Source organism: Canis aureus, chromosome 1 (assembly GCF_053574225.1).
Source record: "Canis aureus isolate CA01 chromosome 1, VMU_Caureus_v.1.0, whole genome shotgun sequence".
Lineage (NCBI taxonomy): Eukaryota > Metazoa > Chordata > Mammalia > Carnivora > Canidae > Canis > Canis aureus.
In genome coordinates, this window is record NC_135611.1 from 55,056,721 (window position 1) to 55,082,039 (window position 25,319).

The window sequence follows — 25,319 nt, forward strand, 5'->3', positions numbered from 1 at the left end:
CAGAGTGTACATGGTCTACACTAAAAATACTTCATGCAAACAATTGAGCAAATACATAAATAAATGAAATTCTTCCCCTAAACAGCTTACCACGAACCATATCCCAGCTAAAGGGCTTTGCTTTTTGTCCTTCTCACTCACCCTCAATTTTCTTTCAGTAAAAATGTCAAAAATGATACATAATCAAAGAGAACCAACTCCCTGGCTTTGGTGACTCCAAACAAAACAACTGTTCCTGAAACCAACAGTCTCTGAGCATTGGTACCTTTAACAAACTGGTAGATAAATCGTACTGAGTAAATAAAATCAATTTTTATTAACTTAATAACTATTTCCTCCCCCCCACCCCCCATGCCAAGCCCTTCTAAGCCAACCCCTCCCAACCAAGCCAGGCTTTGGAGCTTGGACGGCACACCTCTGGAGTCTCTCCTGGGGAACTGAAGGCTGAGCCAGGGAGGATGACTTCCCAAAGCTCCCTAACTTGGGATGCTGGTGCTGGGGCATTTCCTGACTCGAGAAGCCACCTTAGCGCATGATGCCATGGCTTTGGGACCTGCTTTAGTAATGCATTCATGGATGGGTAGGGCTGACTCACAGAGCGATTTGTAGGATAAGGAAGTGGAATATCGCCATCCCAGTCAGAGGACAGGAACTCCATCTTAGCAAATGGGGCCAATCCTAGTGAATGACAGCTTGGAAGGAAGCCTGGGAGAAGTGATCTCTGGCCTTTTCTGCCCCTAAGTACACAGCGAGGTCATCTAAACTATTAATTACCAGGCTGAGATTTATGAAGACAGCACCCCACAGAGGCGATCCCAGGTTCACACAGCACAGAAGGCACTGAACAGTATGGAAAACATCAATAAGCCTGGAAGATTTTTATCAGAATCGATAGCTAACAATTATTGACTAGCAGTGCCACTGTCCAGACTCCACGTTCTTTCCACACGACAGCTCACACGCATCACTTTCACCCTAGGCAGGAAGTACTACCCCAACTCACACTGGAGGGAAATGGGGTGCACAGGGGTTAAGGAGCAGCCACCTGCCATGAAAGGAATCCAATTCAGGTGAACGCGACACAAAGCACAGATTCACCTGGAACTTGCCAACTCCCAAAAAAGGTCCTCTAGAATAATTTGAGGTTATGGAACATGTTCCAAAACACCCCTGGGAACAATTTCGTTTTACTAATCCCAATAGCTTTCTTTCAAGTTCCATCTAATACATGCGGCACTCCAGTAACCTCACCCCCAGAATGGCTAAAACCAATAATAGACGGTACAACGCTCTTACAGCAAGACCTTCCTTTAAAACATTCTAGGTGCAGAGGATAAGCAAGTCCTTTGGCTTCCCTAGGCTCCGTTTCCTCATCTACAAAATGGACTGCTGAATCAGGAACTGGTGTATCTCCCATGCAGATCCTGCTGAGGCTCTCAGGCAGTGTTGTCAATGCCCTGAAACCCGGGGAAGGTCAGATGGTGAAACCTGGTATCTTCCTCGGACGTGCACAGAGAAGTCTAGGAAACATACCCAATTTCCCTGTAGAAACTCTAAAAATGATTCTCTCCAGAGTCGGTCATCTGGCCACCTCGGTTGGTGCAATGCTGAGGCACTATGAAAGTATTTAAGCTGTAATTCATAAACTGTTCCCAAATCTGATTCAGTATTCTGGCTTCTTTGTCGGTTAGGGTTTATAAATGTTGGATTCTAGATTAAAGTCAAGTCCAAAAAAAAAAAAGAAAAAAAACCTAAAGTCCAATTTAAAAGCAAATATGAAAACACTACAAGGTTAAGTCTCTCCTTAAAGGCCATTTTAATAATGATAATAGTGTTTTAAACTTAAAGCAATTACTGTCACTTTCCTGTTTATGTCACTAGATTCTGAATTCAAAAAACAAAAACAAAACAAAACAAAAAAAAAACAAACAAAAAAAACAAAAAACAAAAATTTGCAGCCTCTGTGTATATTTTATAAAAGAAATTACACAGAAACAATGAAAAAAATGTTTACTTTTTTTTTTTTTTTTACAAAATGAGTAATCTTTTTCATCAGTGCAGAGGAAATATACATCCACACCAAGCACTTTATATGTCGTTACTCAACCTCAAACTATTGACAGACCTCCCCTCCAAAATTTTATATTTTTTTTATGAGTGCTTCTTGGCCTACAATCTGCTGTGGGTATGCAAGCGAATAAACAGGTTTCTCTGAAAAAAGATGGAGAGGCAGCTGGAGAGAAGTATGGAGCTTGCTGGAGTGAAGCACACACAGGTCAGTCGCTTACTAGATCCCCCACTAGGTGGAGGTACCATGAGGCCAGCCAGGACTTCTAGGACTTGTGGTTTGGGGATCTACAGTGCTAAGGAAAGGGCTCAACACATAGCAGGTTTTTTTAAAAAAGCAATTGCAGAATGAATTTGTTGATAAGCTTTCAGCAAAATCCTCTATTGGGCGGGGGGCGGGGGGTCCCCTCCAGCTGTAGAATGGAAGACAGTAAAACATGCCTTCCTGAATTTTCACAAGAGACAGGTGAATGCATTTGTAGAGACCAGAGCATTGTATCCAAGCTGACCATTGTTATCAGTACTTCCATCCGGCACCCGGCATCCAGGTTATACGAACTGCTCATTGATTATTTGCTGATAGATCACATTCCTCTCTAGTCAGCTGACCTTCTGCATACCCGATGGTGTATTTATGGTCTTTTGACATTTTATTTTCACACTGAAGGAACCCCATTTCTAGCCCCTTCTCGGTTTCCCATCATGTTCTTTTCTGAGGCACTTCCCAAACCCGGTTCTCCCTGCAGAACCGTAACACCGAAGGTGAGTATATCATGCATATTGGATTCCTGACCCTCGACCCATTCTGCCCGGGTAGATACTACTGCCGGTCTTCCTGAACAGCACCGGGAGTTTGCTCAGCCGTGTGCCTCCCCTTGGCAAGGACAACAAATCAAAGGAGACAAGGAGCTGTATGATAAACTTGGCATTTTAATGAATAAAAACTTACTGGGCATAAAGGTAAATACTGTTCTGAGTTTCTGTTCTTACCAACTTCAGCTTTTTAAAAAGTGCCTGAGATCCAGGAAAATGATTTATCTCACTGAACTCGTGTTTCATTTCTGTCAATGTGAGGTTTGAGGCAAGCCCTCCTCCCTTATTTGATTAACAATTGTATTGGTTTGAAAAATATGATTTACGCTCAGAAACCAGCTACAAAGATCCTATCTGGCTCCAACTCTTAGTGATAACCACAACAGAAACTTTTTATACAAGTAATTCCTGTTGCATTCATGTCTATTCCTGAGCTTTGCTTAAAGATCTGCTAATCCATGTCTGTATCGAGTATCATGGCAGCCGGGACAAAGAAAAGCAAGATGAAAAATGTGACATTGTTCCAATTGATCGGACTGCCTTAGAAACAAGTCAAAACCCAGATAGGTGCCAGCGGTGGTGGCAAAGCCCAGGGCAATGTCAAGGGGAAAAGCCAGGTTGAGCGGCCAGCCCCTCCCCCCAACATCACAATGTCTCTCTCTTTACTTAAACACGTTCCATCCTTTGGTCATCTATAGATTCAGCAATGTAATTGGGACACCAGGATGAAGAGGACAAGATCTCATTGTTGAAATAATAATAATAATAATAATAATAATAATAATAATAATAATAAAACCACACCAGAGAACTGTCCAGAGATGACTTTGGAAACCCAAAGATGACAAGATGAGGGACAAGGGAAAGGACATAATTCTCAGGGTCCTCTGGGTTTCAGAGTGCATCTCTATGAAGTCCGGGGCTGCAGGGTTATTACGGCAGGCACCTGGCTGTGAGCACCGATTCAGATGGCCCGACTACACTGGGTTGTTACCTTCTAACGTGTGTGTGTGTGGGTGTGTGTTTTAGTCAATGCTCCACGGATTTCAAATACACCAGCATCTGCACGATCCGGCCGCGCGCCACCGTAAGATAAGCCCAATCCCCTCCCAACCCACGGCCCGGCGGAGCCCGCGGAGGTCCTGTCCTGGGCACTTCGGAGCTGCCCCACGGGGCGGCGGTCGGGCTGCGCGGACCCAGACGCCCTCCCTCCCCCGAGCACCTATGTGGGCACGGTGACCGCTCCGCATCCTGCGCCGACCCAGGAACAAATTAGTTAGAAATTCCATAGGGGCAGAGTTTGGTCCCCGACGAGAACCGGAGGACGGGTCCAGTTAGTGCTAAGTCCCAGCAATAGCGTTCTGTTTTAGAAGAACCGGACCGGCTCTGCGAGAACTTTAACTCCCTGACCTGGGTCTCTGGGTACCGTGCGTGTGACAATAGGAAGGGCTCGGGAGGCGCTGAGACCCACAGCATCCTCCGGGCGCGGCGGGCACCCGGGGACCCGCGCGCACAGAGGCGACGGCATTTACCTCGAGTCGACTTAGACTGGAGCTCTTGGAGCGCGACTTCTTGCGCAGGTACACGGAGAAGAACCTGCGCACGGTGAACTTCCTCATGCTCAGGTCCATCGCCCCGCGCCCAGCCGGGAGGAGCCGCAGGCCCGGAGGACGCGCATTCCCGGCGCATCCCAGGCGCGCGGGGTCAGGTCTGCGGGCGGGTGCGCGCCGCCGGGGAGCCCTGCGCGGCGGCCATCGGCGCGGGGCGCGGGCTGCGGGCACAAAGGGCAGGCCAAGCCGGCCGCCGCGGCCCGGGCTCCGGCGCTCCCTCCTCCCTCCTCCTCCTCCCCCTCCTCCTCCTCCCGCAGCCCGGAGGACCAGCCCCAGACGGCCCCGCCCCCCGCCACTACCGCCAATCAGTGCCCGCCGCCCAGATGCTCCCTCCTCCTCTCCCTCCTCCTTCTCCCTCCCCTCCTCGCCCTCCTCCTTCTCCTCCTCCTTCTCCTTCTCTTGCTGCTGCTGCGGCCGCTGCCGGGGCGGCGAGGACCAGCCCCGGGCAGCCCCGCCCCGCCTCCAGCCAGTAGCACCAATCAGTGCCCGCCGCCCCAGATGCTCCCTCCTCCTCCTCCTCCTCCTCTCCCCCCACTCCTCCTTCTCCTCCTGCTGCTGCTGCTGCTGCGGCCGCCGCCCCGCTAGGACCGGCCCCAGGCAGCCCCGCCCCGCCCCGCCCCGCCCACAGCCGCGGCCGCCAATCAGAAGCTCCCTCCTCCTCCTCCCCCTCCTCCTCCTCCTGCTGATGCCGATGCTGCTGCTGCTGCTGCTGCTGCTGCTGCTGCTGCTGCGGCCGCCCCGCGAGGACCCGCTCGGCCCGCTCAGCCCCGCCCCGCCCCGCCCCTCCCTGTCCCACCTACAGCCACTGCCGCCAATCAGAGGCTCCCCCCCCCTCCTCCTCCTCCTCCTCCTGCTGGTGCTGCTGCTGCACCTCCCCGCGAGGACCAGACCCGCCCCGCCCCGCCCCGCCCCCGCGACCAATCAGCAGCCCCACAACCCAGATGCTCCCTCCTTCTCCTCCTCCTCCTCCCTCTCCTCCTCCCGCCCAGAGAGGACCCCGCCCCGCCCCTGGCCGGGCCCCCGCCCCTACCACCAGTCCCGCCACCGTCCCACCGCCCCAGGCGGTCCTCCCTCCCCGCCCCCATGCCGCCGACTCCCAGCGCGCTCCCCGCCCCCCGCCCACACCCCCAGGGGGCGCCCGGGGCGGCGCAGGCCTGAGGAGCCCCGCGGAGGCCGGGAGCACCGCGCACGGCTGCTCGGCCCCGGCGTCTCCCCGCGGGCGGTGCGGGCCCCGCGGCTCGGGCGCCTGCCCCCGGTTCCGCTCCGCTGCCCCGCTGCCCCGCTGCTGTGGTCTAGCTCGGGGGTATCGTTCTGCTTTCTTTCCTGAAAGCGGCCACATGCACACGTTGGCACAATGGTCTTCCGTGCCCAACAAAACTTTTGTTCATTAGCGAACATTTTGGGAAAAATGAAACAAAACCCGGGGCACTCCGTGAGCCGCGGCAGTGCGCGCCGCACCTCTCCCGGCCCCGCCGCGACCGCGCATCCCCGCGTCCCCGCGTCCCCGCGCCCTGACCTGCGGGTCCCTCCCTCACTCCCCCGGGATGAACGGGTCCCCACGCGGTCTGGGGAAACCTCCCTGGGCAGCGCTTGGAAAACAAAGACACATCCGTTCTCCATGACCTCCGACTCCATATATAGAAAATTATCCAAACGGATGACTTTAGGAGGCCCGGCAGACCGGGTCCTGAGGCAGCGCTCCCCGAGGCCAGCTGCTGGCTGTGGGTGCAGGGGATTGGCCTTAAAGGGGAACACACTTTTTTTTTTCCTCTAGAAATGCTCCCTAGAGGGCTATACACAGTTCCAGATCTTTGAGCTCAGAGCTCCCTGCAGCCCTTTCTGTTTTACTCTTGTGCGAGGAGCGCGTGTTGAGTCAATGCTTAAATTAGGGTCAAATAATGTCAGTAGCATCCTGCCACCACCCCCTGAAAAGTTCAGAAGCATTCATGCATATGGTACTGTGTGACAAATACTGCTCTTTCACCAGGTAGATGGTGGAAAAGCCCCAAGTGTCCTGTCATCCCCTTAGCTAAGCCGATGGGCATGAATACCTGCAAAGGGCAATCTTTGCTAAAGTGAGGAGGGAAGGTGGATGCCCCAAATAAGAACTGGTAATTTTTGGCATCTGGGTCAGGAGGTGAGGTCACATAAGCTCTCCGGGGTTGACTGGATGCCACAGGCTCCGTAGTGATGAGCACCCGAGTTTAGAGCCGGTGCTGGTGCTGCCACTCCCTTGCTTGGCAAGTGTGAGCACACTCACCTCGCGTGTTCTGTGTTCCGACTGTGCACCTCGAAGATGAAAATGTGCACGTCAAAACTGGTTCCTGCTTCCCTCAAGAGTTCTGCTGGAGGGTGACTATCCCTACTGTGCAAAACAGCTTCTTACCCCCTAATCTTCCCCTTCTCCCTGGCCACCGCTTGAGGCATGTTGGCCCTGAACAAATGCAGATAGGCCAGGGCTATGCCACGTAGCGGCTCTAGCGGAAAGTGGCTGATGGATCACGGACCTGGGGCTGCTCACCAGGCCCTGGGATGAGGAAGGGGCCGGTTCTAACAAGCTTCACTGTGGGGAGCTGTATAACAGATCAGAGACAGGAGGACAGTATGACAACTGTGCCAGCTCAGGGGCATCCTCCTAAGGACAAAGCCTCGGGCAGGCCTAAATCAACGCTTGTGATTTGCCACAAGAGCATTTTGACCTGGTGTAAGAGAATTGGAAAGGAAATGTCTTATGGGGCGCTCATGATCTCCCCACATTTGAGTGCAGCCAAACTGTTCTTCTATTGAACTTGGATGTCTCAAAAGAGGGGAAAAAAGAGCTTTCATATTTTCAATTACAGAAGTAATTTCATTGCTAGAACATTTCTGTTTGCCTTTATCTTTAACCTGGTAAAGTAAGTATATCAAAATCTCTAAAAATCATTTACTACCACTTCATGTGCTCATATGATGCATACCTCCAGACCACCACATCTGTAGTAGGTAGGTATCAGGGCCCTTTTTAACCTGGGCCTAAATGATCCTCCCCAAATACTGGGGGCAAAGGGTGAGCTTAATTAAGGTTAGTGCCCTAATGGTAGGGAGGAGGAAGCTTGGAGAGAAGACAAAGCTCTTCTGGGGACTTTAAGTTCCCCCTGCCTTAAACACAGGAAGCCTGACATTTCATTCTTTGCTACTGCTGCCTGTAAGAGAGTACTGGACTGGCTGTGTGCATTCACCCCGGTTCCACGGGTGATCACGAATCTGGGTGCCTGGGGCTGTTTTCAGCCCTAGGGATACAGAAATGACTGCAGCATGGCTCCTGACCCACAGAAGTTCCCAGTCCCATGAAGAGAGAATAAGCAGATAAACAAACATGATGCAGTTTTTATGCAGCATGAAAGCAACATGTAAGGAAATACAACGCAGATGGAGATAAATGAGAAGTCAGTCCTAGCTGGAGAAGCCAAGGAGGAGGTGGCATTTGGGGTGAGCCCTAGGGATAAGGAGACATTTCCTGGGCAAACAGAGGAGGTGGGGTCCTAGCTTGTAGAAGAGCAGGGTTATTGAGAATTTAGAACAAACGGGGTTTCATGATTGATTAATGAAAATTAAAGCTCTACTGAGTCCCCGAGACACCTTAGGTATACAATTTCAGAATTTCAGAAATAATAACTAAGGTCTGGTCCACCCTGGAATTCCCTTGTCTTTGAGAACAAAACATGCCCTGGATAGGAAGGAGAGGAAGGCTTTGGGCGGAAGATAACTTTGGCAAAATCTGTACCGTCACAGCCTCCTTTCCCTCCACCCAAAGGACCAGGGAGGCAGGAGGCCACCTCCTTTGCTTCGAGCTGCACCTTGACAGCTGTGATTTGCTGGGGATGCAGCAGATCAGAGCTGAGTCCCAGAGACCAGGGATGGTTTCTGTTCTGGGAGGCATGGCACGAGCTGCTGAGTGGACCTGTATTCACAGGGCCTGTGGGCAGAAGGATGCAGGGAGGGTTCCAACAGATCAGGTGCCACCACGTGGGAAAGGGCAAGTTTGGGGGTCTCTGAGCCACTGCGTGGAGCAGAAGCGAGCAGCACCAGGCCCAGGGCTGGCACCAAGAATTCTAAGTGACTTCCAAATCCAGAGGCCTGTGTCCTGGAAGGGCATGCCGACCAGGTGGGGGGGGGGGGGGCGCTCAAGCTGCAGTAACCCCAGAAGATAAGACAGCTGTTCATGAGAGAGAGGGTCAGAGTGAGGCCACCTGTGTGCAGACCATTTTTCACTAATTGTGTTCTTTCCCTGTATCCCTTCCCCTCCTGCCCTGACTTGGGCAGGGACACAGCAGGCTCCTTGCTGAGGCGGCCTCAAGCCAGGCCAACATGCTGTGAGTTTGGCCAGTCCTTAGGACTGGAAATACTGACTTCTTAGCCAAGTATTTAAAACTTTAATCAAACATGGTAGTCTTTTACTCGGGACTGGGAAGAAAAAGCTGTACGAAGTGATGGGGTCCCTGTCATTCACTCTGACAAGTCCTGAAAGGTGTGTTTTGATGCTATCACAAGCCACGTTTGTTCAACAAACCAGTTACAAGTCAAAAATGACATCCAGGTTTGCTACACTGAGGTTCCATTTATAGCAGCAAGGGCCTCAGAGGACAGAAGCCACCCGCCCAGTGTGGGGATCTTGCAGAGCTGCATCCTCAGCGTGAGGTGGATGGAAATAACCCCCCTTGCAGACAAGGGCTCATGATTGAGCAGTGACACTCCGCGGAGAAGACCAGGTGAGCGGGCATTGGCGCCCACACAGCCCTCCTCACCCAGGCCTGTGCCTTCATGCACCTGTCCCCCACCCCTGTCCCATCTGAAAACAGCAGCAAAACCTCAAGTGGTCTTGATTACTTCTCACCCGGGTGCCTAGCAGAAGCACGCAAACCTGCTCTCTAGAGAAAGCCACGTGAAACCCAGGCTTTGGAGAATTCCCTCTGATGCAGTTCCAGGGACCGAGAGCTCACAGTCACTGCACCCACGACTCGGGATGGCAGGTGCCCGCAAAGCTGGCAGGACAGCAGCCAGCAGAATTAGACACAACCTCTGCCTACAGGGTTTATCAGATATCGAATGCAAAATGATAGAAAAATGAACAAGAAACTCCTGGAAATGTACCCGTGTGGTACCAGGCACATGTGCTGGTGTCAAGTTGTGGGGAGGTGGGGGGGGGGGGGGTGGAGCCGGCCCCGTGGGATAGTACCAGCGTCTGCTCCGAGGGAATGCACGTCGGATGTGAAATATCCAAATCATGTTTCTACCCACTGTCCTGATTGTGACTTGACCCTTCCTGAAACTCTGAGCCTCTGGAACAGGGTTCTCAACTGGGGCTATGTCCCCCAGGGGGACATTTGACAGTGTTGGGAGACCTGTGTGGTTGTCACTGCTGGGGGTGACAGGAGGGATGCTGCAGAGGCAGAGGCCACAGAGCACAGGATGGCCCCTCTGCGGGGGCTCAGGCGAGTCTGAGAATGGAGGTATGCAGAAGAGGCCGGCCAGGGGCAGGAACCTGTGCTGCTATTCTCACCAGGTTGTCACCTACAAACGTGGCAGTTCTGAGCAAGTAAAGCAAAATGAGGAAGTGCTCTGAAAATTGTAAACTGCTCACCAAAGTTGTCATTTGTTAAAATCCTTGAGTTTCACACAGAAAGCTAGTGACATGCCTGGGAAAGGAAAAGACCCCCAATTCTAGCATTTTTATCTGAAAACTCCCTGTTAAACTCTATGGAATTCTGTGGGCACAACTGTTTACCCCTTTGCCCAAACCAAGAGGCAGGAATTACATTCACTTCTGGTGTTTCTTTATTCTCAAAATCCAAGGACATAGAGACTTGTTGTTGAGACTTTCTCAGTATTTTTCACGTCTCTCATCTTTCCAGCCCTGCTCTCAGCATCACAGTTTGGGTCCCCATCAGTTCCTGCCAGAAGACGGTAATTACTGGCCAGACGCCATCCCTCACAACCCATCTGCCGTCCTGCTACTACAATGATCTTTCTAGAGGCAAACTGGGTCAAGTTACCCCCACGCACCACAGGTCCCCAGGTCTTCCAGGAGAAGCGCAAACTCCAGAGCAGAGAAGCTGTGCAGTTCTTGGTCACCGCTCCCTGTCCTCACCACCTGCCTCTCCTTCCCGCCCCAGAACACAGCTGGGCTACGCGTGAATGAAGGTGGGCTTCCGTGTGCACCACACTGTGCATGCTGTGGCCACTGCTCGGGCTGCCCTTCCTGCCCACCTGCCTCCACTCACTGGCCACGCTCCCCTACTTCACAGTACGGGGCAGTGCTGCTCCCGAGAAGCCAACTCCAACCCCTTCACGCTGCAGGCCGTGTGAGGGAGTCTTCCCTCAGCTCCTCGTGTTACTTAGAGCATCAGATGATGACTCTTGGCTCCTCTACCTCTCCCAACTTGGAAACACTCAGGACCGCCACCTCGGCAGCCCTTCACACGTTTATTTAAAGGGGTTTTATTGTGACTACTTTCAGACATCTGCTGGTTCTCAAGAGCGGGGTCTTTTTTCACCATTTCATCTGTATAACACACTTATGAAATCTGCAAAGTAGACACAAGAACTCCATCTTCTGGCTCGGGATGCTGAACCTACTGCGTGAACTTACATGAGGTGAAAGGGTCCAAACAGGACCTGCCCTTCAGTGACTACACAACAATGTGTCAGGTATTTTACTAGGTGTGTATCAAGAGAAATCAAAGAAGAGAGTGGCAACCAAGAGGGTGATCGTCTAGGATCCTCATTCCCATAGACAGCTACACTTGGTCAGGAAATGCCACAAGGCCAACATCCCGTGGACAGAGCATCTCACAGACAGAAGTCCAGCAGCAGCCTCCACAGGCCTCCTTGCAGCTGTGGGGACAGATGCTGGGAGTGCCTTTGGTGCAGAATGGCCAAGTTTTCTTATTAAAGGCCAGTTTCCTCATGAGACCACACATTTACTTGAGCTTCCAAAGGGAAGCTTGTTAGGTGAGGTAGCATTGAGAAGGAAGGGACCCTAGTGTGTGGCCAAGAGAAGAACTCTGAAAATGTGTTATGTAGATGCTACCCTATGCTTGGTCTTTTCTAGTCATTGTTAAGGGAGGGGCAAAAGGACCATTCTTTTTTGGGAGGTGACAGCCTCTGTAGATCCTCTGGGTTTGACCTCACTAGTGTTTACACGTTGTTTGTTATGGGTTTCTTTCTCAAAAGATAGGTTGAAGTGCTGGCCCTGACCCCTAGAATGTGACCTTATTTGAAAACAGGGTTGTTGCAGATGTCATGAGTTAAATGATGGCCTGCTGGAGTAGTTGGGCCCTAATCCAACGTGACTGGTGTCCTATAGAAAGGCCATGTGACAACAGAGACAGAAACAGGACTGGAGCAGCCATCAGCCCAGGAGCGTCATGGTGGCCACCAGCAGGGAGAAGAGGTGAGGAAGAAGTCTGCTACATCTGCCAGCGGGGCACGGCCCTTGGCACCTTGATCTCACACTTCTGGCTTCTGGAAATGTGAGACAACAAATGCATGCAGTGTCCAGCCACCTGGTCTGCTGTGCTTTGTTCTGCCTCCCAAGAAGACTAACCCCTAACCCACACCTCTCAGTCCATGGATGTGACAGGAGCCTCTGTGATGAAGACACCGGGAAACAGGCTTCCTAGAGAACGGAGCATCTGGTCTGACAGTATGTGACAAGACCTGACTGTGAACAGAGAAATGAGGGCTTTTTCTTGTCAGCCCAGGCCTCTACATAAATTACAGGGGAACGTTAAGAGGAAGGGAGTTATCAGGAAAGAGGAAACAGGTGAAAACTATAGCAGGAAGGGTTTCTGTAACTTAAAAAGGAAAAAAAATCCTCAAAATAGAAATGTCCCTCAAGACCTGGACTGGGTACAAAGGAGAATGTAAAATCTCTGCCAGAAGTTTTTCTGAGCAAAAAAATGTTCATCTTTTAAACAATATTTCATAGACATCTAGAGCATTCCAAACACCAAATACCGATATTAGAGATGGGAACTAGCTGGACACATAAAAGAAATTCTCAGAGACACTAAAAGCAACAGGGTATAAGCCCCTTGGAATATGGTGCTGTGGTAGGTCTTCCTCATCAGAGAACCACAGGAGGAGCCAAGGGGGTGGCGGGTAGGTGGGGTGGCAGGGTAGGGAATGGCTCCATTCTTGGTAATATGACGGATGACATAGGCAGGGGGAACCTTCTTGAGACACATAAAAGTGCTGGATAAAACAAGAAGAAAATCCTCTTTTTTTAAAACTATGACTGATCCAACAGTAAGCAGGAGAACACAAATGTAGGAAAAATCTGAGGATAACAAGATAATCCTGAAGAGGAAGCAATGTTTGTTCTGGTCTGATGTCAATCCCTATAATCCAGACCTGAGTTTCAGCAGGGTCTGGAGAATGGGATCTGGAGAGAACCTGGGACAGTGCAGGGTGGAAAGTTGGGTCAGAGCCACTCTGCAGGGAAAATAGTGGTCCCCACAGAGCGGATTGTAGGGGGAATGCTGGGAGAGCCTCACTCTGGGAGGAGCCTGGCTTATTCAGGTGTGAGCTCTGGAAATGACAAAGGACAGAGTTCCTCCTGTCAGCCTCCTGCAGCTCATAGGCCAGTTCCAAGCCAAAATGAATACTCCCAGCCTGAAAAACCCCAAGCCAAACATTTACTTTTTAATGGTCTCAGATTGTAGCATCCTGAGGACCAGGCAGAGACAAATACAAGTACTCTGAAGGAACTACTTTAAATATATCTCAAAGCTTAAACAGAGAACATTCTAAGGAACTTGACTCGTAATCACAAACTGCTACATACACGAGGAAATAACTACCATGAGCAAGAGTCAGCAGGGATCACCAGTAGCAGAATCATACTTGCAAATATGGAGAGGTTGAAATTTTTGTATAAATAATATGAAATATGTTTAAAACACAAAAGGATGGAAAGTGTTACAAGGCAACTAGAGGTTATAAAAGATCAAACAGATTTGTGAAGATAAGTAGAACATTAAAAATTAAACTGCAATTATTTAAATTAAAAACTCAGTAGATAAATAACAGTTTGGACAAAGTCCAAGAAATAGTTAATAAAGGAGAAGTTAGATCTGATGGTAATTGACAGAGTGCAACTAAGAAAGTAAAAAAGACAAGAAATATGAAAGCCAGTATAAGACACATGGAAGACTGGGGTGGGGGTGGGGGCAGAGAAAAATCCAGTATGCCTCTGAGAGAGGGAAAGACAAGTAAATACAGGGCTGAGAATTTTTCAGAGTTGATAAAATATACCAATCCTCAAATTTATGAAGCACCCCCTACAGTCCCAAGGAGGATTAAATAGAAATCCATACCTAAATTCATATTAAACCTGCAGGCCCAGCTTCTTCAAAGCAACGAGAAGAAAAGACAGGTTTTCTACAAATGAATGTTAATTAGAGTTCAACTGACATCTCAATGGCACTGCTGGAAGCCACAGAAGAGTAAACAGTGCTAAGGGAAAACAATTGTAACCTCAGAGTCTACCTCTTTCAAGAATAAGGGCAAAATGAAGACACTTCCCGATAAACAACCCAAGAAATTTGACTGACAATGACACTTACAGGGAAAGCTAAACACTTATGAACTGCATTAAATAAAAAAAAAAAAAATCAAAGTATTGCACAATCTGTGGACTTGCATCAAGTTAGAAATGAAATCTTGATTTAAAAAGTAGCATATCCGGCAGGATGGTAATTAGAGTGAACATCTAATGTCTTGTTGAGAGTGCAGCCACCATGGGCCCCAGGTGTCTCTGCATTTTTTATTCATTCTTGCTGAGTATGTGAAAATATAAGGCACTGCCCACTGCTTGGCCGGCCATTTCTCAGGATTGTTTTGGCAGCAAGCATCCTTGTCGGATGAAGTAATGTTTCTCTCCAAGACAAAGAGCAGGCTTGCTACTACTTGTTATAAAATACCAGGTCCCCCAAGCTCAGTGTTTCTCAACAGGGATGCAGTTTCACCGTGAGCATGGTATCTATCTGCCAATGTCCCCTTGGAACTTAGGGGCAAAGGAAACCAATGCCAATGCGGTATTCATGTCACTTTCTATTCCTTGCATAGTAAAGTCCCTTCTTTCTAATCACTGAAGCTTATGTGTTCTTCCACAAAACACTAATAGGCTAATTAGGTTTGTAAGTAAAGCAAAAGCAAACTAAACCATACACCATATAAACATTTATATATGTTTATATATAAACATATATAGAAAAATTATAATCAATGTTAATGGGCTAAACTCTCCCATTAAAATACAAAGAGGGTGCTAAACTGGTTTAAAATAAATTTAGCTGAGGCGCCTTAGTGGCTCAGTCAGTTGAGCATCCAACTCTTGGTTTTGGTTCAGGTCATGATCTCAGGGTTATGAGATCCCCACCTCCTTACTATAAGCTCTGTGCTTGGTGGGGAGTCTGCTTGAGATTATCTCCTTCTCTCTCTGCCACTCCCCCCACATGCATCCTCTCTCTCTAAAAATAAATAAATCTTTAAAAAACAAATAAAAATAAAATGAAATAAGTTTAGTTATAGAGATATATTTAAAACAAGAGACACAAAAAGTTATAAATCAAAGAATGACAAAAGATATATCACACAAATACTACTGAAAAGGGTGCTGATAAAGCAACATTAATGACACACAAATTACACAAACATTTGAAGACATAATATCACTATACGTTGAAAAGTTTCAATTTACCAGGAAGATTCAATAACTCTAAACTTGTATGCACCGAATAATATACTTTCAAAATATACTAATCAAAAATTGATAGAAACAAGAGGAGAAATTGACAAATCCATTATTATGTGAGGGAGTTCTTAACATCTCTCTCAATAAATGATAAATCAAGCAGAAAAACAAAATTAAGTATTTAAATAAAACATTTGGGGAAAGTTGACATAAGGAACATATATAGTACTCAACATTCAACCACATTAGATTATGCATTCTCTCCAAATGCACCTGAAATATGCACAGAAATTGACCATATGGTACTCTCGGCCACAAAACACACAGATCAGTAAATTACCTAAACAATAGTTTCACAATTGTTACCACATAGATTGACTTTTCTTACTACACCATACAGATCACTTTTACTTTATCACTTAACAATCCTATATGATTGGAAATTTTACAAATACAATCTCAATAGCTTATATAATTTGTATAATATTATACCATATTAATCAAATTATAGTAATGTGTATGTGTTATTATACAAATTATGGTAAAGATTGGAGATTATTTGGATTTGAGAGATTTAAAGAAATGCTGATTTTCAGTCTCTGTGGGATGCTATTAAGCTAAAGTTTAGAGAGATGTTTATAGCATCATATGCTTCTGATAGAAAGAAGTCTATAAATTAATGAATTAAGTAAATAATTTAAAGAATTATGGGGGGGAAATCCCCAGGAGAATAAACCCAAGGAAAGTAGAATCAATGAGAGAAAAAAAAAAAAAAAACAAGATACAATAAAGAAGACAAATAAATTCAAAATTGTACTTTTAAAAACTTAATAAACTGAAACATTTTGGTAAGAATTATCAGTTGAAAAGGAGATGCAACCAATAAATACTTAGGAATGGAAAGAGGCACAGCTACAGGGACAGCAGAGATGAACGGGATCATCACAGTTGGTAATAAACAAATTTAGGGCAATAAATTTGAAGGCCTGGGTGAGATGAACAAATGCTAGGAAAACATAAGAAAAGTGACTTAAGGAAAAATAAAAATCTTACAGGTTTTAGAATTAGTTAATAGGCAGCAGTTAATAATCTTTCCACAAAGAAAATATGAATCCCAGGGAATTATTTTATAGGCGAGTTCCACCACCTCTTCATCTGTTCATCTATCTGTAAATATAATTACAACCTTGGGAACTCTTTTCCAGAAACCACAGAATGAGAGAATGCTCTTCAGAGAGGGCCAGTACAAAGCAGATGGCAACAACTTGCTGGTGAAGCTCATTTGTGAAAAAACGTATATTCTAAAGCAAAATATTAGCAACTTAAAGCTAACAACATATAAGAAGCACAATTTATCACAATGAATAAAATTTGGAAAGAAAAACTATTTGTAGATTATGTTTGGTTATATGAAAAAAATCTACAAAATCTTGGGCAAATTATTCAAATTAAGGGAATTCAGTAAAGTTGCCATCCATAAGACTAATGAGCAAAACTTACTGTATTTTTATCCACCAGGAAGTTAGAAAATGCAGATTTATTTATTTATTTATTTATTTATTTATTTATTTATTTATGATCTTATTTATTTGACAGAGAGTGAGAGAGAGAGTGGGAGAGAGAATCTGAAGCACACTCCACACTGAGTGCAGAGCCTGATGCAGGGACTTGATCCCACTACTATGAGACCATGACCTGAGCTGAAACCAAGAGTTGGATGCTTAACCAACAGAGCCACCCAAGTGCCCTGAAAATGCAGTTTTAGAATGATACTATTTAAAATATAACTAGAATAATTTTTTTAAGATTTTTATTTATTTATTCATGACAGAGAGAGAGAGAGAGAGAGGCAGAGACACAGGCAGAGAGAGAAGCAGGCTCCACGCAGGGAACTCGACATGGGACTCGATCCTGGGACTCCAGGATGATGCCCTGGGCCGAAGGCAGGTGCCAAACCACTGAGCCACCCAGGGAATCCCTGTAATTTTTGAATTATCATCAAATATTTAATTATAAAAGTATTATAATAACTGAATAATATTTATTTATTTATTTTTTATTTTTTTATGATAGTCACAGAGAGAGAGAGAGAGAGGCAGAGACACAGGCAGAGGGAGAAGCAGGCTCCATGCACCAGGAGCCCGATGTGGGATTCGATCCCGGGTCTCCAGGATTGTGCCCTGGGCCAAAGGCAGGCGCCAAACCGCTGCGCCACCCAGGGATCCCTAACTGAATAATATTAAAGGACACTTAGAGAAAATGGAAATACAACCAATGTTGAAGAAAAAACCCTCACAAAGATAAAGGAATCCTCGAAATTCTGAGAAAGTAAATCCTCCTCAAGGTGATTAATAATTTAACTTGATTCCAAAGAGAACCCTGGGATTATTTGGTGCAATTTGACAAACTACTCATTTTATGGGAGAACAAAAGGTCAAGAATAACCAGCTCAGCCTTGAACAGTAACAAGTGGAGAGGTGCTTTCCTGATTAGAGGTCAAGGTTGAGCACAAGGCCTTCATCGGTGATTAATTATCACCGGAGGAATGGACAGTGTGGCCTCAGTGCAGTAGGAAATGGACCAGAACACGTGCTCCCAAGTACAGGAGCTGATGGTGGCAGAGGCTTCATGAAACACTCATGATGTTCTGACACAAATCTTGGACCTATTTCCAGATCAGTGTTTAGGCTACCTTTCTTGCCTGCAAACCTAAGCAAGGCTGCTGGTCTCCACCCAGCTCTTTACATGTCTCAGGCCACCTTCATCTGGTTACCCCATCTGGAGCACACCACACACCCCACTCTCCTTCACCGAGATTAGAATCATCCTTCAATACCAGTTCTCCAGGGATGCTTTCCATGAACCCCCAGATCAGTCTGCCCCCAGGCAGATGCTCTGAAGGTAAGAGTGATTACTCAGATTGGAATACTTGGGTCTATGTGTAATCATTTGATTAGTGCTTTTATTCTATGGGACTGTAGACTCTGTGAGGGCAGAGGTGCGTCTATTTTGCAAACCCCATATGATGCCTGGTATATGCAAGACAAGTATTTGGTGAACAGATAGATAGACAAGTGGTAGTTGGGTAGTGGATTGGCGGCCAGACAGCATCATTGCTTTTTGACACAATGTGTTTTGTGATTCAGGACAGAGGGCAGATGAAGATTGATTTATAAAGGCCAGTCCCCTCCCCGTCCCTCCCTCTTCCTCTCTTTCAGCCAGTAACTGGACATCACCTTGGCCAAGTAAGGGGCCAAGTCAGTAACCAGAAATCATATTTTTAGGAATGGAAGGTCATATGCCATACACTATTTTAAAAAAAGAACTCTTTATAGGGAACAGATGTGAGATTACAATGGTACATCCTGAAGCCCGGTGCTGTGACAGCCACCCTGGTGGGCCAACAAGTACCTCATTTTCTGTGCCCGCCCCCCGTCCCCCACCCACAACATCGCGGCTTCCGGTTATTCTTGTGCTTACACTTCCTGCCCAGGAAGCCTGGCTGGAGCATCTGGGGGACTCTCAGGAAGCCTGAGACTCCAGCGAACCCCCCACACCATGTGCAGAGAGCGACTGCTTCAGCGAGATCCCAGTCTTCTCACGGAGGATTAGGCTTAGGTTGCGAACATGGAAGTACATTGCAAACACATTTTCGCTGGGAAATATTTTAAGCAACGGACTAAAAATATAAAAAGCCCAAAGGAAGTTATGGTCTGGGAATTTGCCACTTTTACATAGTTATCAAGATGACTGGTGTTGTGGTCTGTGTCCCCCCCAAAATATATATTGAAGTCCAGACACCCCAACCTCTGGATGTGACCTTATTTTGAAATAGCCTTTGCCAATGCAATCAAATTAAGATGGGGTTATAATTGGGTTTGGGTGGGCCCTAAATCCAATATGTCTGCTACCTTTATAAGAAGAGAAATACACACACACACAGAACACCTCGTGAAGCCAGAGACAGAGACTGGCGTGGTGCATCTACAGCAACACACCAGGGATCATTGGCAGCACCAGATGCTGGAGAGGCCTGGGACAGGTTCTGCTCTCATGATACCCTACCCTGCACACGCCTTGATTTTGGAGTTGGGGAGGGAGCAGGGCATCGTGAGAGCCAGAGGTGGGGGTGGGGCTCACAGGGATAACCTCCTTGTGTAAGAAGCCCTTGTAGAAAGAGCAAGTGTCCCTGAGAGCAGCACCATGTCGCAGGAGATCTCACCTATGGGGAGGGCCTGGGTGGTGCCAGTGAGCCCAAGATGCACACGCTGCGGGGCAGGGGCTCTCCCTCTGTGCCACACAACTCATCCAGAATAAAATCAGACCCCACCCCTGACTGGGTTTTCCTCCCAGCTGGCAGGGGTGTTGAGACTGATGCCTGCAATCTGCGAGCCATGGTGCTGCACTGGGGTCTGCTCTCAGCATGGGAAGTGTGCGGAGAGATATGGGTGAAGCCATGTGCCTCTGGATTATACCAGAATAGTCTTCCATGTGCAGTGAGGGCTCTGTAGATGTCTGAGCACGGATGGGCCTATGTTTCTACACATCTCAGATAGCGGCTCTGATGTGTACAACGCACTGTGGGATTATTCCTGCTGCCATTTGGATACATTTTCAAAATTCAAAGCTGGTCCAGCCCCTCTATGTGTACAGAGTCAACGACTGCCCATACTTTTTAGAATAAAGATCAGGTCCCTTGGATGACATCCATGGAGTCTCCAATGCCTCTTCAATACCTTTCTGGTCTACCCATGAACAGAAGCCCTTCAGTACAGCTGTCCTGCCTTACTCTATCCATATGCAGTGGGTTTGTTATTTTTTTTAAAATAGCACCTTGATTCAGCCAATTTCCTTCAAAGCTTCATTTAAGGGCCATCATCTCTGATAATTTTTTCTACCTGCACATGCACACTCTGAATACATATATAACTAAATACATATAAATACACATATGTGTGTACACAGATAACACACATATGCATGCACACACACACACCATCTCTGATTTTCATGCTCTTTCCCTGACAGCCTACAGCATAATGTACACACCTCCATCACATACGCCACAACTACCCTAACTGTCCACTTGCGTTCATGTTGTGACTGGACAAAGAGCCACTTGAAAGTAGAAGCTGTGTCTCATTTGACAAAACAGCAGCTGTGGGAGGGATGTTTAAGTAATGTGTCTTGTTAGAACGAATGAGCAAATTCATATATTCATGAACCATGGATTCCCATGCAGGAACTCACCACCTGAGTGTTTCTACCCATCAGCTTTCGCAGTTAACCTGGAAGTATTTCCAGCTCCAACAGCCCTGAATAGCTCGAATGTCATAATTCCAACTGTCTGCTGGGTGGCCATTATGACCGTAACTCCAGTCTTGATTCCCTCAAACACTTGCATCCCATTTGGAGGTCCTTACCTTGGTAATGGCATTGCACCCTCTGTTCCTGAGCACTTAGGCCTCAGACTTGGAGGCGGGTGCCTGCGCTGGAAACATCATTCCCCTTCCTTCTTTACCACCTCCTGGGCATTTCATCAACTGCCAGTTCCTGTAGGATTCACCTGGACCACACCTCCCAGCCCCCTTTCCCTGCACTACCTCTGCCACCAGGTCTCAGCTCTCCTGGTGAGCTCCTTCCTTCCACCTTCCTCCCATCCAGTCAGCACAGCACGGCAGACCAGTGCCCCTACCTCCTGTGCGCTCCCGTCTAACTCAGCTATACTCAAGCTGCCGTTTGCAACGTTCATTGTTTGGGGATGCATGCATGTGCACATGTGCACACACACACACACACACACACACACACAGAGGACTATTACTCAGCCATGAAAAAGAATGAGATTGTGCCATTTGCGACATGGATGGACTTAGAGGGTATTAGGCCAAGGAAATAAGGCAGAGAAAGACAAATGTCACGTGATCTCACTTATACATGGGATCTAAAAATCAAAACAAATGGGCAAATAAAAAGCAGAAAAGGTTGCCAGAGGGGTGGAGGATGGGCAACATGGGTGGAGTGGGGAGGGAGGCACAGAATCCAGTTGTGGCCTGAGTAGGTCATGGGGAGAGAAGGCACAGCCTGAGGAAGTTAGCCAATGATACTGCAGCAGTGTCATACGGCTATGTGGTGACAAGTGGCAGCGACCCTCATGGTGAGTGCACATAATGCACAGATTTGTTGGGTCACTATGTTGTGCACCTGTAACTCATGTAACGTCACGTGTCAACTATACTTCACTAAAACAAACATCACCCATCATTGGTCCCAGGTGCCCTCAAGCTTCAGCGCCCACCACCCCTGGCCTCTGCTCCACTGCCTACCCCAGGGGGACCAGGCAGATTTAGATGCCATGAGGAAGAGTCCCTCCACATTGTGTCACTTGTCTCCTGGGGAATTACAATCATGCACAACTTACTCACACCCCAAGCTGCTGAGCAAGAGTCCCTTTCTCCCCCGGGGAATGAGATGAGGCTTCCCCGGGATTCTATTTTGGGGTCTCTGCAGGAAATCTTTTATCACCACGTTCTTACTCATAGCCACTGAAAGGATACAGCATCCAAACTTGCATCAGGAATGAGGGGGTGGAGAAGAGGGGTATTCTCTGGCTCCCTGGTGGGATGGAAGCAGCCAAGAAAGGATGGCTTCTTTTCAGGCCTCTGTCCTACATTCCCTATAGCTGGCCTCACACAAAGGCCAGGGGCATCATATGCTTATGGTGTTGTGTGCAAAGGTACATTGAGTCAGGCATGTGCACACAGACCGCATTCTATGGGTTCAGGAAAGCTCAGTTTTTGGCTTCAAGGGTACAATGATGACAATCCCCTCGTCACCCCACCCTGATGTTCCAGCCAAAGTTCTAAATGATTTTGACTCTCTGAGCAATCTGTAGAAAGTTGTCTCCCAGGACCACACATAAGACTGCAGGACTGGTGTGTGTCTGCGCAGCTTAGTGAGATTTGCGGTGGATACACAGAGCTCATGTGACTCCAGTTGGCTCAGGTCTGATACCTGGACAGGCCCTTTTGTTTTGTTTCATTTTTAGCACCTAAAATCACGGCCCATATGGACAGCTCCGTGCAAAAATCCCCTGCTTGCTGGTACATGCACCTGACGTGACCACATTGCCTACCTCGTCCAGCTCATTTTATAGCCACAGACACTGTCTACCAGAAAACGTCAGCACAGAACACGTCCCCAGCTAAGTGAAGATCACAGTTCAGATCGGAACCAAGATCTCTTGGTTTGACATTGGTACTTTCTCTACTTTATCTCATGGTTACATCTTAAATTTTTTTTTTTTTTTTTTTTTTTTTGGTGAAAAGCAGAACATACCTTCTACTTCCAATTGATGTAACCACTTGTACAACTCAGTGAGTACAAGAAAGTGTTGTATTGTGTGGGCAGCAGTTCAAAGATTTTTTTAACCAGATTATGCAATTATCTCAATGCACAGCATTATGTAAGTGTGCCTGAAAAACAGGTTATTACAAGCAATAAAACTAGAAACTTGCGGTTGATTCACTTCTTATGTATTTCCGAACTTTGCAGAGGATTGTGGTGTCCGCTAGGCTGTTTTCTCATTTAGCATAACATTTTATCAACGATAGATAATTTTTCACAGAAAGACAAAGGAAACTCAAGGACAGCTGTGAAGGCTTTCATCTTAAGGAAGAGAGAAAAGAATTTCCTTGAGGCACATTATGCTGTCACTTTGAAACACTGGTGACAGTGATCGAATATTATGGCACCAGTTACTAAGCTCACTTAGAGTCCGTGGAGGTGACAACGAACAATCCCAAGGCAGGGGCCTGACCAGCTGGTTAATGATGATGATGACATTCATGTGATGAATGGATTGTGGGGCAGGCGTACAACATGCTGTTGGCTGACTCTTGGGCTTAATACTTCCTCAGAGCTTCTCCCTGGGTCCATCCTGAAATATAGCTTCAGAGGGACCAGTGTATCCATAGGAGCTTGTAGTTATTTTGGGTGCCCCCAGGACTGACCCAGGCCAGCCAGTCCCTCACTCAGCACCGCCCCGGATGCTGATGAGCAAAGGTGAACGCAGTTGGGATTCAGGGGCAGGGGGCGCACCCTGTCCACACGGGCTCCCATTACAGCTGTGCTCCAGATAGCCCTTTGTTCTTCTCTGCTGTTGGGTTTCTAAAACCACTGAATGCTAAAAAACGTAAGGATGTGAAGGCATGTTAAAAGAGAGACTCCAGAGGAGTATTGTGCTGTGAATGTGACCGTCCTGCGGAGAGGTGACGTCAGCCGGCTGGGGTTTCAGGTGGTCTCAGAAAGAAAACACCTTCAGATCACATGTGGCAAAGGCCACTCTGGGGGAGGACAGCCTCCCATTTCTATTTGCTACTTAAAAAAAAAAAAAAATCTCACCAGGAACTTATTTCCAGGTGCATTTTCATTCCAATTTTCTTTCCCACTTGAAAAATTTTATTCTGTATCTTCAACTTTTCTTGGGAAATTCACAGCATGTGGTTTTACTCAGGAGACAGTTGAAAACACGTGGCCTTTAACAGAGAAGGAATCGGCCTGCTTTCCTAGCACAGCTGGACCGTATTCACCGTGTTCCCTCCGAGGAACTGAGCGGAAGGCACACGGAGGTCACTTTCACTTTCGAGCGACTCAACCTTGAATCTGACCCCGTTTCTTGACTTAACCCAGGCGTTTTCTGTTTTGCTCATATCAAGCTTCCTTATGATGTGCAGAAACAACTCATGCTCTGCAGGGTGAGATGATCAGATGCTATGTAATTCCTTGCTGCTCAGGTCCTGGAGCCACCTGCTTGGGTTCCCGGTGCTAGAGGACATCCAGGATCTAATTAGCCCCAGATGGGCTTCTGGAGCTGCACTGGGGTCCTCACACCCAGTCTTGACCCCCTAGAGTATGGGGACCTCTCTTCAGTTGACCAGGTAAGCACCAAACCAACCTCCCACTGCCTGACTGCACCGGAGCACCTGCCGTCCCCGGCTGCTCTGACTCTGCGGGCTCCCTCCGTCACCCGGAGCTCCTCGTGGGCTGGATGGGGTGCACTGGGCTGCCCCGAACCTCCGAACTTGCCTCCTGTTCATTATTCCACTTATTTTGTCCTAGATCTTTTTTGAGGAGGTAAATAATCCCTGGAGGCTCGTGAGGCTGCTTCCTGGTGTGAGCGCCAGTCGAGCCAGGCCCCAGAGTTCTCGAACCAGGCACAAGAAGACGGAACCTACACTCTCACCCACATCTAGAAGGGCTGGTGAGACTTTGCCAAATTGCCAGAAATGTATGAATGTTTCCCTAGATTTCTTATTAATAACCCGAAGTACAGAGGGCAGAGCAACCTGAACCTTGCACAGGTTTGGTGTGACTGGATGAAAGCACCCAACAGCATTTTAGTTGTGACTCTTGGTTCATTTTACAAACTGCTTGGATGGAAAGGAGGGAGATACTAAAGTGGACCGGAGACCGAAGAGGCACCATGCCACTCCGACTCGGGCTCCCCAGTTTGCAGGAGGAACAGAAACAAATGGCAAAGGGAACATAACCCAGAGAGGGGCCGCTTGCTTCACAAATGCGAATAAACATGCTCACTTGTATTTTCCGAAGCTTACTGTTGTTGATTATGAGGCTTTGCAACAATCATGAGCAGTCCCAATCTGTCTCACGGGGAACCTCCTCCCCAGCACCGGGCACCACGCTGAGCAGACCCCGCAGGAAAAGCATCTCCCTCCGGTGCGACCAGGGAAGCTGATGAGAGCCAATAGCAGGCTGTGTTTTTATCTAATCGGAGTGATTCTCCAACCCTACTGGTTACGTTTTCAAAGACACTTGCCCGTACTTCAGGGCAAAGGACTCTTAATATCCTCTCATTTGACAAGTGCTTGCCTCTGAACTCCTGGAAAGAAAGAGCACCACAGCTAATTCCAAAGAGTTTTTCCAGTGCCACGTTGTACTTCTCCAAAAATGAGACACCTTTCAGCAGAAATATTACAGAATTACCATAAAGATCGTCAGAAGGCTCTGCACTGAGTATTGGATGTGGTATTTGGACATGAAACAAGCCACCCCTCACCGACCGTGTTCAG

At 47.6% G+C, this 25,319-nt stretch overlaps 1 protein-coding gene across 5 annotated transcripts in view; it reads right to left on the reverse strand.

The window, feature by feature from the left end:
• The window catches only part of RPS6KA2 (ribosomal protein S6 kinase A2), a 344,859-nt gene that overhangs the window by 162,662 nt on the left and 156,878 nt on the right, over window positions 1–25,319 (reverse strand). Inside the window, exon 1 of one of the 5 annotated variants that reach the window (XM_077899687.1) lies at window positions 4,413–4,649. The exons of the other annotated variants lie outside the window; for them this stretch is intronic. Coding sequence (XP_077755813.1) covers window positions 4,413–4,511 — 99 coding nt within the window. The 5' untranslated portion in view covers window positions 4,512–4,649. Of the gene's footprint in view, window positions 1–4,412; window positions 4,650–25,319 lie in introns of those variants that run through there. 5 annotated transcript variants of the gene reach the window in all.